This window comes from Rhea americana, unplaced genomic scaffold (genome assembly GCF_003343005.1).
Source record: "Rhea americana isolate MKP2758 unplaced genomic scaffold, rheAme1 scaffold_173, whole genome shotgun sequence".
Lineage (NCBI taxonomy): Eukaryota > Metazoa > Chordata > Aves > Rheiformes > Rheidae > Rhea > Rhea americana.
Window position 1 is genome coordinate 522,226 of NW_028185850.1, and position 16,641 is coordinate 538,866.

A 16,641-nucleotide genomic window follows, 5' to 3' on the forward strand; every position below is an offset into this window, starting at 1 on the left:
AAAAAAAAAAAAAAAAAAATGCACATTTCCGTGTCTCTTCTCTTTTGGGTTGGGAACGGTAACTATTTCTGTTCTGAAGCCGAAAATGACTGAACATAATATGTATTTAGCTTTTTGTAAAATGCTACATCTCACCGTTTGGAATTATATGCRGAAAGGAGTTTAGATGCAGAAGAGAATCTCAGAGAAAATTGCACTGTAATATTTATTTACTGAGTAACAGAGTCTTTCTGAGATACACTGTTTTTCTGGGGTTTATTTTTAACATTGTTTTATAGTTGCAAATCTATCAGCTTATCTTCTTTAAGAATACTATAGCATTTTTTTAACCTTGACATAACTAGATTATATATCTTATTCCAAGAAAATAATTTAGGAAAATCAYCACACTCTGCAAAAGATTAGGTATCTATGGTATAAAGAATGAGGTAAGTAGAGAGGACTGTGATTTAGACTGATTGTGCAGTGCTAGATCTCTGCCTGCTCTTCTGAATCTGCCTGAGCCATTCCTCTGACCTCCCTTCAGCCCCTCTGAGCAACCACTCCAAACATGCATCAACTGTTAGCTGACTTGAGGCAACCTGCTAATAGGGCTGCTYTACTTCAAAATCTGAGCTGATATTTCAGAATAATGCTGTATATGCAAGCCCAGAGTTTGCTGTACAGTATGAACATGGTTAAGATCAACTGTAAACAAAAGTGGAGGGCTGAGCTGAGCAAGAGCGCTCCTTTTTCCTTCAGAAATTCTTCTGARTCTGAATATAACTTGTGCCTGTTTGTTATTCTGAGGTAAATGGGGAGGAAAAAAAAACTTTTATAGAAGCAGTTAAAAAAAGCTGTAAAAACTAAGGTTTGACTTGGAAATTGCTACTCAGCCTCTGCTAATTCCTGATTTTAAGGTGCAAAAGGCAAGGAAAAGTGCAACACTGGGAAAAGAGTTTCTATCTTGGGTCGAACTTCATTAGAGAAAGGGCTCATCCACTTCCAAAAGAGATTTTGAGCATGGTTACATAATTTACATTGAGGATGTCTTTTTATTTCACTGCTGTGCATAAATTTTGCATTTAAACAGAAAAATACATAGTGCTTTTCAAAAACTTTTTTTTCTTTGACTTCAGGATATTAAAATATTAATTAAAATTATTAAAATATTGTCAGTAACTTGTAGATGAATATTTAGGGAGCAAAAATTGTTGTTGATAGAACATTAGAAATATCATTAAAAATATATTAACTGCTGATCAGTTGCTATTCATTTTAAGTCTGCCTTTTTTTTTTCTTTTTCCCCCTTTATTCCTCTCTGCAGGATTTGGAATGCTTTGACTGATAATTATGGTAATGTAATGCCAGTTGACTGGAAATCTTCACACACCAGAGCTTTGCACTTGCCAACACTGAATCTTTCAGAAAAAGGGGTAAGTTCTAACTGTCAAAAATACCATGTTGGGGCTTCTTTTATGCTAAGCAGGGAAATAAAGCAATTTGTATTGGTATAGAATACTGTTGGTTTTAAATGGCTTAAAATATTTTTAGTGCTTGGCATTAGGCATAAGCATGAGAGGGTTTATAAACATTTAACAACCATTGATACGTATTTGCTTTTCTTCAGCCTGAAATAATACAGGGTTAGTTTTAGAGGGCTGAATAGACCAATGTTTGCTAGAGCAGAACATGACAGACAGAATTGTGAAAGCATTTTGCATAAAAACTTTCTCCTGTCCTTTCATGCTTAAGTATTCTGGGGTGACAAGAAAGAGCAGGGAATATGCTTACTTAGTAAATCCAGTGTGGACTTTTTCTGTGATGACTTCATTTTACAGTCAGATAGGAGATCCAGGAGACAGTAAAGTGCAACAGTTCTTTTTTTCTTATTTAACAAGCAAAGTAGTTGTCTGGAGAACAGACAGAGGATGAAAGGTTGCACAGAGGTTTAAATAAATGGTTGTTCTCTGATCTTTTCTAAAGTGAATTAAAACACGTACAAAGAAAAGCTAGGAGGAATTCTAATATCCAAAGTCTTCTGAGCAAATGGGTTGTTTCTTTTAAACATACAGAAGTTTGGTTGTATTATAAAAATGTGTGCATATGTGAAACTTAAGAATAAATGTATGCTTTGACTTTTGGCATCCATTAAGTAATCCACAGCTACTTTTTTACTATGACAGAAACAAAGATTGTTCTGGTGAAAAGGATACCTGAGAAATTTTTTTTTTCTTCTGAAGGAGATGGTGGCAATCTGGAACTCTTTCTCTATTTGAGTTTTTTTCTCTCTTCAATTTGACTTGTATTTATTCTAACTTTTTTTAATTGAGTGCGTGTTCGTATTTTATAAGTGGATTTAGAGTAATTCAATCCTTACATTAAAGTAAAAAGTTACAACTCTCTTGTACCCTTGTCCTATGACTGAAAAGATGAAACAGAAGACTGATGGATTTTTTGATAGAGAACTAGATTCTGTAATTGTGTGATATCATATTGGAAATATATTTAAATCAATACGTTTTTTTAAAGTTGCTTACAGACAGCTATGAATGAACTGCATAAAAATGTGGTGTTACTGGATTAGAAAGAATCTGAGGTATGTTGCCAGCAGAGGAAAATCAATTAACGGATTAAACATACCTCAAGTTTCTTCAGCTTTCACTCCACCTGGTGTGCCTTTTGATGTGTAAAGCCTGTCTTTTTGGGAGCATTCAACACAATTTTTTTTCTACTTCTCTGCTTCAGCAGTGTTTCTGGATATGTGACAGCACATATGGTCCAGCTAGTAGCTTTTTTTAGCTTTCTCTGCAATGAATGCTGACAGCTAAGCAACAATTTCTTGATGCATTTGAAACTAATAATGCATCATTGGACTTAAGCTTGAAATATTTTTCTTTCCTTTTTTTTGAACAGAAAAAATGCAAAGTTAATGAGATTAATCAATCTTTGTTGCTTCACATTACAGATCTGTGAATACTTTTATGTGGCTCTGACACTGAAAGAATTAGTTGAGTGGAAGTGTTTGACAATGGTACAGTGAATGGGATTGTGCAATTTTTTTGTTTATCATATTTATTGTTAGGTTTATTTTAACAGGCCATTCCCTGAGTTGATCTATTAAGCAGATTCAAACACCCAAACTGCCAGCATAATGAGTAGGCATGGAGTGTGGGTGGAAGGCTAGGTGATTCTTTTAGCATCAGGTTTATCTTGGGCTGTTTTAGGTAATTTATTAGCATAAGTTATCAGAATATGTTCTGATAGTCTCTCAGAATGTTATTCCCTGTGGAGGTAGGAAGGGAAGCTGACCTCTTTCTAGATAAGCTGTTATCCTCACTTACTGTCTCATAGATGTTGACATAATCTTGTATAAATGGAAAATCATTCAAGGACTGCAGACATTAAGAACTGTAAAAATTATATCTGCATGGTAGGTGAACAAGTATTTTTCATGGAGTTCACTCACTGCTTGGTTATTGACATTCAGATTCTGGAAAAAGGTGCACATCTGACTTCTTCCTTATATCTGAAGAAATACAAATTGTATGGATTTCCTTAAATGTGGTCTATGATAGACTAGCTATCCAGGAATTTCAGTAGCATCTCCAAAATGAATCTGAAAACTATCCAAATTTCCAAGGAAACTGGGAAGATTGGAAGAATTATACAAAGAAAAAAGAAATGATACAGTAAGATGTTGGCCTTTATATGGCTAGTTTAAAAGTTTGTAAATTAGTCCCAAAGATTAGTTGAACAATTGAACTCAATATGTCAACAGGTGGGGGACGGGGGCTTTTGAAGGTTGGAGGGCATGGGCCTTTTTTGTGGGTGTGGGGTTTTTTTGTTTTTTTTTGTTTTTTTTTTTTTGTTTGTTTTGTTTTGTTTTGTTTTGTTTTTAAGACTAACATTTGTATTACCAGATGAATTTAGCTTTTCTGTGTTGGTTTGGCTGAAATCTGATAACAGACAAAGTGCAAAAAAGGTGAACAGTAAATGAACTGGAGTATATCAGTGTGTGAGAATAAAATAGACTAACTAATAAAGGAGAGGACTTAATTTTTTTGGTTTATTCAGTGAATTCAAGACTTAAGTTCTGTAGGTACATCTTTGTATTTGAAGGAAAAATGTAATTTTATGGGGAAGAGTGTTGCACTTTTTTAAGCTAGATCTTTAACAAAGTTTTCACTTGTTTATAATTGGAGCAGATACCTATTATGTTTTAAAAATAATTTTTCATGTTCTTCATAATGCAAAGAAGTAATAATATAAAAACTAGTAAAATAAGATTTATGTAATATTAATACTATTTATATTTATGTATAATATTTATGTAATATTCTACGTAGGCTTCCACTCCACACTGATTGATCTGTATGTGTCTTTATTTAAGACAGTAGTCTAATTTAAATATCTATATTGTATTGACTACCTTCTCAGCAGATATGTGTATCATTGTGTACATGGTTTTCGTATTCTGTGGGGTTTTAGTAACAGATATCTTAACTTTCTGTAGTTATAGTTTTGATTTCAGTTGTTAAGGTACTCAGCTTTCGGGTACTTCACAACAGAGATCATTTGATTCTGTTATTATGGGCAAGGAACTTGTTTCTTTCTTAAAAACTTAATATCAGTTCCTCTTCTGTTTTATTTATATGCATACTTCCTAGGTAAATGACAACTTGAATCTTGACCTGTCAGATGATGAAGAGCTGAGAGAACAGTTGGATATGCATTCTATCATAGTTTCCTGCATCAACGATGAACCACTGTTCACAGCAGAACAGGTAAAGTGTTCAGCAGGAGTGTTACAGTATTTCCTTTTAGTCTGTAACTGTTTTTTGTTGTTCTGCCTTGCTGTTTACAAATCTTTACAATACTTAAGCTTTTTTTTTTTTTTTTTTTTTTTTTTTTTTTTTTTTTTTTTAATTTAAAGACATTTAACAACGGATGTTATACTACTGCATCGTTCACATCTTTGATTTTGAAAATAGTGTTCCAGTGCTTCAGATAAGGTTGATAGTCAGGGGCTTTGAAATCTTATTACATCARTTCTCCACTTCAATTTTTTTGGTTGCTTCTTACTATGAATTAGATGGAAATACTACTAGCTTAAATATGCATGTTAAGTAGCAAAAATATTTTCTGAATGTTAGTATTACTGTAGAGTTTGGGGTTTCAGACATGACAGCATAGACATTTAACTCTTGCATCTTCATAAGTCTTTGTGGTTAGTGACAAGTCCTTGGAAATTTTGCCTAATATTAGAGCAGATCAACAGTTCTGCTGTTAAGCTTTGAAGTTATTTGGTATCTAAAAACTTCTGTTATAAAGCCTTGGATTTACTTAAGTTCTCTTTAAGTTGCTCTACTGACTAAAATTAATGGCTGAGATCCTGCTTTAGTGAGCAAATGCAGGAGTGTATTTTTTTTTGTTGTTATTTGAATGGTTATTTGTGAACTCTGAGCATGTATATTGAGATTACAAGAGACAGGATAGCTTGAACTGCCCCAGCTCTTTTTGACTGCAAGATGGATCTTGGCAATATCTGCAGCCTTTAAATCTGCAAAAGGAGATCTGTTATTTATTCAGCTGTTCAATTAAAAGCTTAGCCTGTGGAAATATGATCATCTCTGTAATGAAAAATAAACCCTTACACATTTCTGTTCTATAGATTTCTATTCTCATAGTTCTTAGCTAGCTCACATCTTAGGCCAAGAGATGAGTATCAGCTTCAGCTTTCAGCAGATCAGTTCATAACTTTCCTTCATGTGAGCACAGTAGAATTTCAAGTTAYTCAGGCCTTGTTTTGTCTATCATTGTAATCTTGTCTGTAAGCATTTGTAGATAATTTCATAATAATGATAAAATAGTTATGAGATGATGATAAGCTAGTAAAGATCTGAGTGAACAAATACAATTTACAATACAGTATAGCAACAAAAAAAGTGGGCAGTGGGAGTCTGATTGCTCTGGAAGATATGAGTACTGCTTTTATTAATCACATCATGGGAATCTTGCATTCTGGTCTAGGTGCCTGATTAACTGAAGGATGTTGCCAAATTGGAGGAGATGCAGAGAAAAATAGTCAAAAAAGACTTTAAAGACCTGAGAACACAGAATTCCATTTCTCCTAAGTGTCTTTGAGTGACTTTCTTTAATATCATTTTTGTTCTTTATGTAGTGAAGTATCTGTAAAAGTATCTATAGAAAGACAAATTCTGCTTAGAGAAGTGTAGTGATATTAAAAAAATTGTTTTTTAAATTGACTTTGCTTTTCTATTTTGCCTTCTATTGAATATTCAAGAAAGGTATTCAAGCTTATTCTTTAGATGTCTTGAGCAGAGCCATATGTACCTTCATATGGAAATAATTGCAGTTTCAACACGTTGCTTCCTTTGAGATCGTCAATTTATTGTAACGGGATAGGCTCATTTTCAGAGAATGAGGGGAAAAAGGAAGAGAAGAAATGTCAATGTTTATGTTGAACTTCCCGAATCCAGTCTCGGCATTAGTTCCACCCTGCAGCATCTGCACTAATTGAAAGAAAGTGAACTGAAGCTCTCAACAGAATCACTTAAAGTTGCAGAATGATTTTGCTCTTGCAGGGAGGGTTTCATAATTTTGTTTGTTTGTTTTTTTTAAGGTGATTGAAGAAATAGAGGAGATGATGCAAGAATCACCAGATCCAGAAGACGATGAAACACCCACCCAGTCAGATCGGCTCTCTATCCTTTCCCAGGAAATTCAGACACTCAAGAGATCCAGTACGAACAACAGTTATGAAGAAAGTAAGTGGTATTTCTTTAATATTTTGTTCTTATGCTTATTAAAAATAGTTTCATAGGTACATTTCCGTGTACCTAATTTGTAACAAGTCTTACTTACAAAATACCTGCGTTCAAAAGTATTTTCAAAGTACCTTGAAAGATAAGCTATAATTAAAGCATAAATAGAAAACATGCCTGTGTTAACTGATACGTCTTAGAATAAAAATAAAACTTTAGCATATTTGCTTTGATTTTAAATTCTATAAAGTTTGATTCACTGGAATGGAATCTCTTCATAGATAATGGGATATGTCATTTATTAAACTAATTTATTTATATGTTGTACACTAACTATGAGACACTTCTTGAGGGCAGTATGGTAATTGTGCTTRGGGAGATCAGTTAAAGCTCTTGGAAAGCTATGTAGTAGATGAAGAAAATGTTTTTTCCTTTGAGATTTTCAATCACTGCAACTTGTCTTGATACACAGTGACAGAAATAAGGAAACTATTGCTTTTTCTATTTAAACACCTTGACCATTTCTCTCTCCTCCCCTTCCATACCTCGTCAAAAAGCTTAAACCATTAAAAAAAAAAAAAAAACTTTGCATCTTCTAGCCTATGGAGAAACATATATTTTTTTCTTATACAAAAGGAAAAGAGAATTTACATTTATTGTTTAATGATAATATGCTGAATTATATTTTAAAGAAACCCGTAGCTAGCTAACCTGTGGCACAAAGTATCTGCCATCAGAYCCTCCTACTCTGGTCCATCTTAGAGAGTTTGATGCTTTCTTTGCTGTAGTCTGGCCCAGCAGTAAGTTCTACAGATAGTACAGAAGACTGGCTGACCTTCTGTGACATGGCCTAGAGTTTCTGCTACATTTCAGATTTATGGAGATTCTATTTTCATGTTTGGTCTCTTAGCTGTCTCAAAATAAACATTTCAGGAATGTGAAAGCAAAGCGTAGCTTGTTCCAGAGGATCTCCTGCTTTTCTGACAGTTCCATATGGCCTTAGGTTTTGAGCTAATCAAGCTTGCTTTCTATTTCATTTCATATTTATTTTTCTTTGCCTTGAGAGTTCATCTTTGTTACATTCTTCATGCCTGAAAGTTCAGTTTTGACCAACTGATGCCTTGAGTTACATTGTCAGATAGTCTACTTCACCATTTGTTCGGGATCTGTTTTCACATATTTCAGGTCACTGTTTTATGGAGAGTTTTTGCACAAAGCTTACTCTGGCTTTTGTAGGACAAGTCAGAGCTGTTAATCTTTAGGATAGAGAGCAGGAAATCAAAGGAAAAAAAAAAAGAAGGAAAAGACTTGTATTAAAACATTCCAGAAATGAAAACAGTCATAATTCTGGTTCCACAGATGAGGTACCTAAAGTATAATCCATATAGTCTTCTTCATTTGAATCACTCTGTCCTTATTTGCTGCATCAGGTGAGTAGTTTCTGGGTTGCCCTTTTATAGGTTATGACTGTACCAACATGTTTGTCATAAACAAGTGAGGATTACAATGGGGTATTCTGCCTCTCTGTATTGAACAATTGTTTTTTTAGGCTGTCCAGCTGGTTCTTAAGTGCTGGGACTCCCTGATGCTCTCTCTTTCTTTCAAACAGTCAAATAAGAGTAATGCTATTTATACATGCTAAAAGCAAAGAGAAATGTCCTGCCTGCTGAATGCGTTTTACATTTACTCACGTTAATTTTGACCACAGAGTATGCTGAGTTTTGCAGACTATAAGACCTATTCTGCTATGTGAACCCACAGAGCACCAGATAATCTTATAATTGAGCTTATCTTTCTCTGTTCCCTACCCCCCCCTTTTGTGTTTGAGTTAATATTGCTCTTTGCTAGTCCTGGCCATCAGAGTTGAATTTGCAAAAAGTTACTGCTGTGGTGAGACYTACCATGGTATGCAATGGCTGTGACACAGCCAAGATGCTGTGTTACAAGCAGAAGCTGCAACCCACATGCTGCATGTTTAGAATAGTTTAAGCAACAGTTCAGCAGCAGACAGTTCAAAGTGTTTGAAACTTAGAGCCTTAAGGATCTTGTATTGTTACATTGTTGTAACACAGTTTAAGGCGTGAACTACTCTGAAGGTAGTTGTGGCTCCTTTCCAGAGAACTACCTTAACAAGTTTCACTGCTTCTCCTTTARTGAGTGAGTGAAAAGGAGCTTTCTCCAACAGCTTTCCCTGCTGTAATTTAAGATATAAAATCATGTTCCATCCATTACCTTTTGATGTTTCCGAGAGCTATACTTTATAATAGTTTGTGAGCTTACCTGTATTTTCCAGTGTTTTTCCATGTGCTCTCCTTTACGACAATTTTATAATAAAATTTACCAACTAATTACAGCCATCTGTACACTAAATAGTTTATAGTCTTCAGTGCAACCAGGTCTTTGGGAGTATCCATTTCTCAAATGCCAATGAAAAAAAAATATTCTTTAGCACACCTAGACAAGCTATGTCACACTTAATTGAAGTGAGTTCTAGAATAGAAAGTAACCTCAAAGAACTTTCTCACTTTTAACCCAAGCAAGCCTCAGCACATTCTTCTTGAYCATAATTTCACTGTTTGCATTACATAATGATAGTACCTTTAAAATGCAAACCAGGACAGTTTGTTTTGTTTTTGACTCTCATTTTACAGGCCTTAGGTGTAGCTTTGACCATGTCAGCTGCTTTTGACCTAGGCCCTCATTTTAGGTGATACAAGGCCATGCTTTTGGTTACAGTCTTAAGACAAAAAAATGGGAGATTTTCTCTACTAAATACATCTGAAAAGCTTATTATAAAAGCTTGATACAAGCTTTTATTAATGTGCATGTACACCTTACCAGTATCCCTAAGAAGATTCCTTTACATGTAGAATATATGTAGTTTCTATATTATCACACGTTAAACATTCAAGGATTCCAGACATGTCASAGTATTGACTGTTTTGTCAGAAAATATAGGGATCTTTTATTTTGAAAGTGAGTGTAGGTGGAAAGTAATAGTTAAGAGCTGTCAGTATTGTAAGGTGACTGTTTACCTCAACTTCCTTAAGTATAACATGCTCTTAATATTTGCAGATCTTCTCAGACTTCTCAGAAACAAGCAAAAAGTTTAACAATCTCCTGATTGTTAATCTAGTTTCCTTCATGATGAGTTTGTTCCTTTAGGAGAATTGTTTTATGTTATATAGTTTTAGAATTAAATTTTTGTTTTGAAAAATTACAGAACTCTTTTTCTTGTAATTCCTACAAGTATTCTCGTGCTTAAAATCCTGACATCTTGCTTTTATACGAACTATTTATAGGAGTAAAGAGRTTGTCTGTTGCTGAGTTAAATGAACTGCTAGAAGAAATTGAGACTGCCATTAAGGATTATTCTGAGGAACTAGTACAGCAGTTGGCATTACGAGATGAGTTGGAGTTTGAGAAGGAAGTGAAAAACAGCTTCATTTCTGTCCTCATTGAAGTACAAAATAAACAGAGAGAGCACAAAGAAACAGCGAAGAAGAAAAAAAAAATGAAAAATGGTAGTCCTCAAAATGGCAAACAGGAAAGAGGTCATATGCCTGGAACGGTAAGACTATCATTAGAATTATATATACATTCAAAATAGTTTTTGTTTTTCCCTATAGGAAAGTAATACTCCTAGATTATACCAACATACTGTTAAATCTTCTTCCATGTCTTCATTTACTGTCAAGGCTCATGCTCTTTCTGTGGAGATTTTGTTTTTCAGAAGTTCGTATAACATTTTATTCTTCTCATATTTCAAAAAGAAATTTTGTTGTTTGCAGTTTAGCCTGGAATCAGCATGTTCTTCTGAAAATGTCTTTGGTTGCACTGCCGTGTATGCTCTATTATAAGACAAAGCAAGCTCATTTGTCTGTTTGGTTTTACTGTGAGAATTGTACTGTGTTTACTAGTATTAGTCTTGCAGGGAATTCATTTTGGTGATGTAACTGTATAGATAATGATTAATCATATTGATTTTGTGTAGAGAGATGTAAATGTCTTACCCTGGATCTCTTGAAAGCTGTGGCAAACTTGTTACTACTCTTACTGAGAGATAGGAGTGAGGTTGAAGTGTAAATGCAAATRTACTGGAAGATATTTTGGTTTATTCTTTAGAGAACATTAGCAACAAAAGGAAAAAAGTCCTTTAGACCAAGTTTGAATKATAGGAGATAGAGAATGAAATAAATTAGACCATTATTTTCTTGATGAAATTTTTTCCCTTGTCTGTCCAGTGTAATTTTCAGTGAGATGTTACTTTTTTTGAGGTCAAGATTCACAACAAGTGGCACATCCTTATGACTTCTGAAAATGATAGAATTTTACATGTCTGTGATAGGATGCAGAAAATATAATCAGTTTATTGGAGGTCTTGGCAAAGTCCCAGAAAGAATGCTTCAGTTTAACTTTAGAAGATGATCTTTCAAAACATAAGGGATAAACATTTTCTAAAGAAACTTTAATTCTTTGGACTCTTTGTCTAAACTTAGGAGAATTAAATAACTGTGATGTAACCCAAATGTAGTTCTGATCTTGTCTGTCTTTTCTGAAAGACAGGTCCTGATAGAAAGCAGGACTGACTTCCTGGCTGGTCTTGGACCAATTGATTTCTTGTTTGTGACCTGCTTTATTAACCATTATGTAAAGATCTAGGCATTGTTTACTAAAATTAAAGAAATCATCTTGATAAATTTGTAATTTGTATCTGCACAAGGAATTGTGCTCATTTTTATCATTCTCCCACCTAAGAACTCAAACACTGTGGTCGTCATAGCTTAATGCGTTATGATTGAGTGATCTCAAAACATTAGATCACTGCACATGCAAAATCAATTTTGTTATAGATAATACATTTGAAGTTTAATAGAATTAGATGTTGTAATTTGTTTTCCTTGTTACAGGCTGTGGGTAAATCACTTTTGCATACTTGCAAAAACTGTTTTTACTGTTTCACAAGGTCACRTTGGGGAACTGTGTTCACATTCTGTGTTCAAAAAAGCAAAGGAATACTGTATTTCAGCACACTTTATTCCTTCTCCCTAAAAATAAGTACAATGAGATAAGTGTGCTGAGGTGTATATGTCAATAGCTTGACAGCTTCTTTTTATATTCTTGTCAGCTGCTGATTTTTATATCTTGTGCAAAACCTTAGAATGGTTTGGATCTGTTTTATACTTGTTTTCTCCACCAAGCAAAAATGATTACAAAGTGCAGAAGAAAAAAAGTAGTTGAATTCTGTATTAATATCTCAAGCTCCATTAAAATATATGTAATCCAAGTGAAGAAAAGAACTGATTTTGTGTGCTTTATCATGGTATGAAAGACTTGGGGAATACAGTTATAGCTAGCTGTTGCCTCTGTTGCAGAGGAGGAAGCATGAAAACAAAATTCTTCAAAGTGGTAGAGGTGAGAATGACTGTTTCTAAACAATGGTTCTGATAGGTGCTTAAAATCTGAAAAACTAATGTCAGTAGTATCTCAGTATATTAGTCAAATACTAACCTTAGTGGTCTTTTGTAAACTTTGGAAAATCTTATTTCATATATGAAGAGCCTCAGAGCATTTTTAAAGCACAAATCAAATTGAATAGTAAGATAAAAATTCGGGGTCTTCACATGAAGATTTTGTTTGTTTAAGTCTTGACATAAAAACACAATTTAGTTGATTTTATAAACAAACAGAAATGTGCTGCAATACCTCTTACACCTTGCTTTTGTCATTCATCTTTTATAGTCTTGATAAGTGCTTGTTAATAGTTTTCTGAACTTTTCTCTGTCCCTTTTTTTTCTCTCTGCCATGTTTTCACTACTTTTAGCGCTTCAGCATGGAAGGGATCTCAAATGTCATACAGAATGGCCTCCGCCACACGTTTGGAAACTCAGGTGGAGAGAAACAGGTGCTGGGCTACCCTCTCTCTTTTCCTCATTMTTTGCCTGCACTGTCGGTAGGAGCTGAGATCTTGAAAATTGACAGATATATCATGTATAGGTCAAAGGTAAATGCTAAACCAGGAAAAAAACTGAATAAATATGCTGACATATGTAATCTTTCCCTGCCCCAAGAATACAGTCAGCCTATAGTCTTTCTTTCTCTCCTCAACAGTTTGAGACAAGCATGACTTGATATCCTGATGCACTGAAATAATAGCATTTATTTCCTACCCAAGAATGAAAGTCAGGTATAATGCATGCTTAAAGTATATTGCATACATATAAATATTTCTTACCCAAAATAAGGATATATATCAGATTATATATTTCATTTCAGCCTTCAACATTGAGGACTTGAGTAATGTCTGCTATGGAAAACAGAGCTTGGTTGTTTTTTGGGTTGGATTGTTAGTTTGTTTGTTTTTTCTTCCTTCTAATATTCAGAGTCGGTATTTCTAAAAGAGTAGCATCTACAAACATGCATGAACTCTGTATCTTTTTGCCTTTGAAAACTACTTGTTAAAAGCAGCCAGTTAAAAGTATACAGTGGAGCTTGATAGTATATAATACATTAGCTAAAGGTAAGTTTGTATCTTTTTCTGACTAAATGTTGAAATATASGGCACAGGACCCAACTTTAGTGGATGTATCTGTAGATGTTGTATGTACTGAAGTAGCATGATTTTAATTATTTGTAAGTAATATTTATTTCAGAGCTGTAATATGTATTTTATTAATTGCATTCTTTATTGTGGTAAAGTGCTACTGTTTATACTGTGTTTTTAGTATGTGTGCTAAAAATCTTTGATATTTAATGTTTAAGTATTCAAGAAGTTGGACTGTTGCAAAAGGGCTATTTTACGTGCTTCACTGGTAGTAGAAAATACCTCGTTACATTTTATTGAAATTGATTTTTAGTYATGCTGTCCTATTTCCAGTAAAGAGCAAGCAGTTTGTCCCAGGACATTATTTTCTTTTTATCAGTCCTGCAGTTCCTGAGGCTGACTGCTTTCTGGCTTTCTAATGTAGCGTATTTTATAGTTTAGGGTAGCTATATTAAAAAACCTTCTGAAAAGAGATACAATACAGAATACACTATGCCAATATCAAGTAGTCATCATAATCATAGTAGTAGTCAAACACAGAATAGGAATGCATTAATTTTTTTTTCTTGGCAGTCTGACCATTTAGGGCMAGAGGGAACTGTTGTTTTAATGCAAAGTGCTTGAAATGTAAGTTTGAGTAACTAGGTAAAATGCACAGTAGCACTTCTGTTCCTTATGCCCAGAAAGATATTTAACCCTTCATTCCCTCCTAATAAGTAATGGGTATAGCTGACTTGACATGAAGACAAACTTGCCAGAATTTCCTGTACTGCAAGTGTGGAGGCAAATAGCTGCAGTAATGCTGCTGTTTTCTTGAATGAATCTTCAAGTCAGGCAACCAGATGATACTWCTGTATCATTGATTGCAATGTCACTGTACCTGAATGGCAGATATGCTGAGATATTCTGACATGGTGGCATTTCAATGATATCTTATCATGTTCAGCTATCACTTTAATAGTATGAATTGTATTTATTTTATATAAATCTGCTCTGAAAGAGACTGTATAGAGAGGAGCTTGCACTGACTTTGGATATCTTCAAAGAGACAAGTTTTGCATCAGTATCTTGAAAACAGGAAAACGTGTTTGTGTTTGATGCATTGATATCTTGATGTTTGAAAGATAGTAGCATTGTAGTTTACATAATTGTCAGAGTAGCAGCTTAGGTTTGTTTTCTATTGAAGTCCATTGAGGCTACAAACTGCCTAGTAGTTCTAAAGGTTGTAACTGATTAGGCCTTTACCTGGGAGAAGACTGGAGTGTCCTGCTAAAGGGTTCAGGAGATGAATGACTCCTCAAGTCACTCCTGAATCAGGAGGTTATAAATCTGGGGATAGTCCTGTTTCTCAAACGAGGTTAATATAGAGAATATTTATCACTCTACAAATCTCAGTTCTGATTGAGTTTTAGCTGTACTGTTTTGTTTCCGTTTTCCTCTTCCATCTTTATATTGTGATAATATGACAGTGATTTACCTATATCTGTAGTGTTTTTTAAGCATCGTATTATCTGAAAGTGAACGTACTCAGCTGTGCTAGTCCTTATTTTTGGTTCCCAAGCAACTTCTGTATACATATCTTTGTACAAATACCCGCTCACAACTTCCTAGCCATGATGAGGATAATCYTTTTATTAACATTATAATTGATTTAGTTCTAGTCAGTTTTTCAACTAATGTGCTAATGTTCTTTTTAATGATGATTGTACTGTTTACGTAATATACCTGGTACTATCTTTGTTAGCTGGCTTAAGGCTTTTTTGCTTTCCTCGATCTTACAGCCAAGCAAGTATTTAACAGGAGCTTAACATGAAAAACAGGCAAGTAAGGTAGGAAAGAATATCATCAGCTGTTTCTTGACTTAGTCCTGGAAAACTAGATTTTTATGGGATTTGTGTGAAGTCTATTGGTGAAAGGTTTTTTTTTTTTTTTTTTTTTTTTTTTTTGGTTTTTTTTTTGGGCACATTACTAAACCATGGCCCTACTTTTAGAAGTTGGGTGCTGTTCTCTTACTGCAGGAAGTTACAAAGTCAAAACAGTATGATTAGATGCTCAATGACAGTTAAACATCTTAATTTTGTTTAGTACTGCATTTAAAATATTTATTTGAGGGTTATTCTGGGTTGGTTGTCATTATAAGTTTTATAAGTTCTTTTTCTTTTTCTTTTTTTTAAACTATCTGAAGTCATATTTAAAAAAAAAATTCAAGGAGATAAAACTAACAAGTATGGGCAGTTTGCATTTGATGTGCCTTACAAGCCTAGACATTCAAACACAGTCACGTCAGAAACTTTATGCTGTTCATTCAATTATTTCAGCTCTCTCTTCAGTCRTTAATTTTAATGGTATTTAGCACCTTTACTGTTTTGGAGGTAGTATTACTCTAATGGTAAATGCATGTGTTCTAACATTTTAATTTTTTTCTTTGAGACATAAGTGAAAATGACTTGGGATTTTCCGTCATCTTTACTGATGGTGAAATTTAAAAAATTTCCAATGAGAACTAACAGTTGCACAAAATATAACCCTTTTTCGTCTGATACACAGTTGGTATTACTTGCTTCCAAATGCATTAAAAACTACTGAAATGTTGGGAATTCATTCTATGATTGTATTTCCAGAATAAATTTCAATATAGTCATGTTCATTTCACTTTTCAGGTATATTGTACACTTTCTATTGGTGATTTAAGATTATGGTGGGGGTGCTGCTTATCATATTGCCAAATTTGTTTTAAAATTTTACAGGTAACAGTAGACTTAATACTTGGGCATGTCAGTAAGCTTTAAGACAGACATTTTTTCCCCCCTTTCATAACATTATCCTTTACACAGCTATTCAGGGAATGAGTTTTAAAGTGTTACTATAGAGCTTTATGATTCTTAGTATCCCTGCAGCAAAGTATTTATGAGAAAAATGAGATGATTTTCGAAACTAAGAGAGGAATTGCTTCATCTTTTTTTTTTTCATTATGAAGGAAAGCTGGTGGATTTTAAAAGGGAAAGAAAATAGGGTATGTGTGTTTGGTGCAGTGAAACATTTCCCAGCAATTTATTGCCTAAGTAAGGAATAGAATGCCAGTTAAATTCTGAAGGCTGAAAATCACAACTTTTTGATATCTGACTTCCAAGTTAGGTTTATTTTTGTCTCTGACGTGCAGTTTCAGCCTTACTTAGCTCTTGTTTCAGTTAGTTTAGGGAAGAATATGCATCTGTGTTCTGTGATACATGGTTACATCTCTGGGAAAAGAAACTGAAAATTGCTTCATGGACAGTTTCCTAAGAAGCATTGCCTGCTTTCCTCTGCAGTGCCAAGTAGAGGTTAGGAGGG

At 34.0% G+C, this 16,641-nt stretch overlaps 1 protein-coding gene across 1 annotated transcript in view; it reads left to right on the forward strand.

The window, feature by feature from the left end:
• The first annotated feature begins 423 nt into the window (after nt 1-423).
• FEZ2 (fasciculation and elongation protein zeta 2) overlaps nt 424-16,641 on the forward strand; it is a 31,346-nt gene continuing 15,128 nt past the window's right edge. The window contains exons 1-5 of the mRNA XM_085301189.1: nt 424-428; nt 1,307-1,415; nt 4,650-4,766; nt 6,626-6,770; nt 10,070-10,338. Of these exons, the coding sequence (XP_085157315.1) occupies nt 424-428; nt 1,307-1,415; nt 4,650-4,766; nt 6,626-6,770; nt 10,070-10,338 (645 nt within the window). The remainder of the gene's footprint in view (nt 429-1,306; nt 1,416-4,649; nt 4,767-6,625; nt 6,771-10,069; nt 10,339-16,641) is intronic.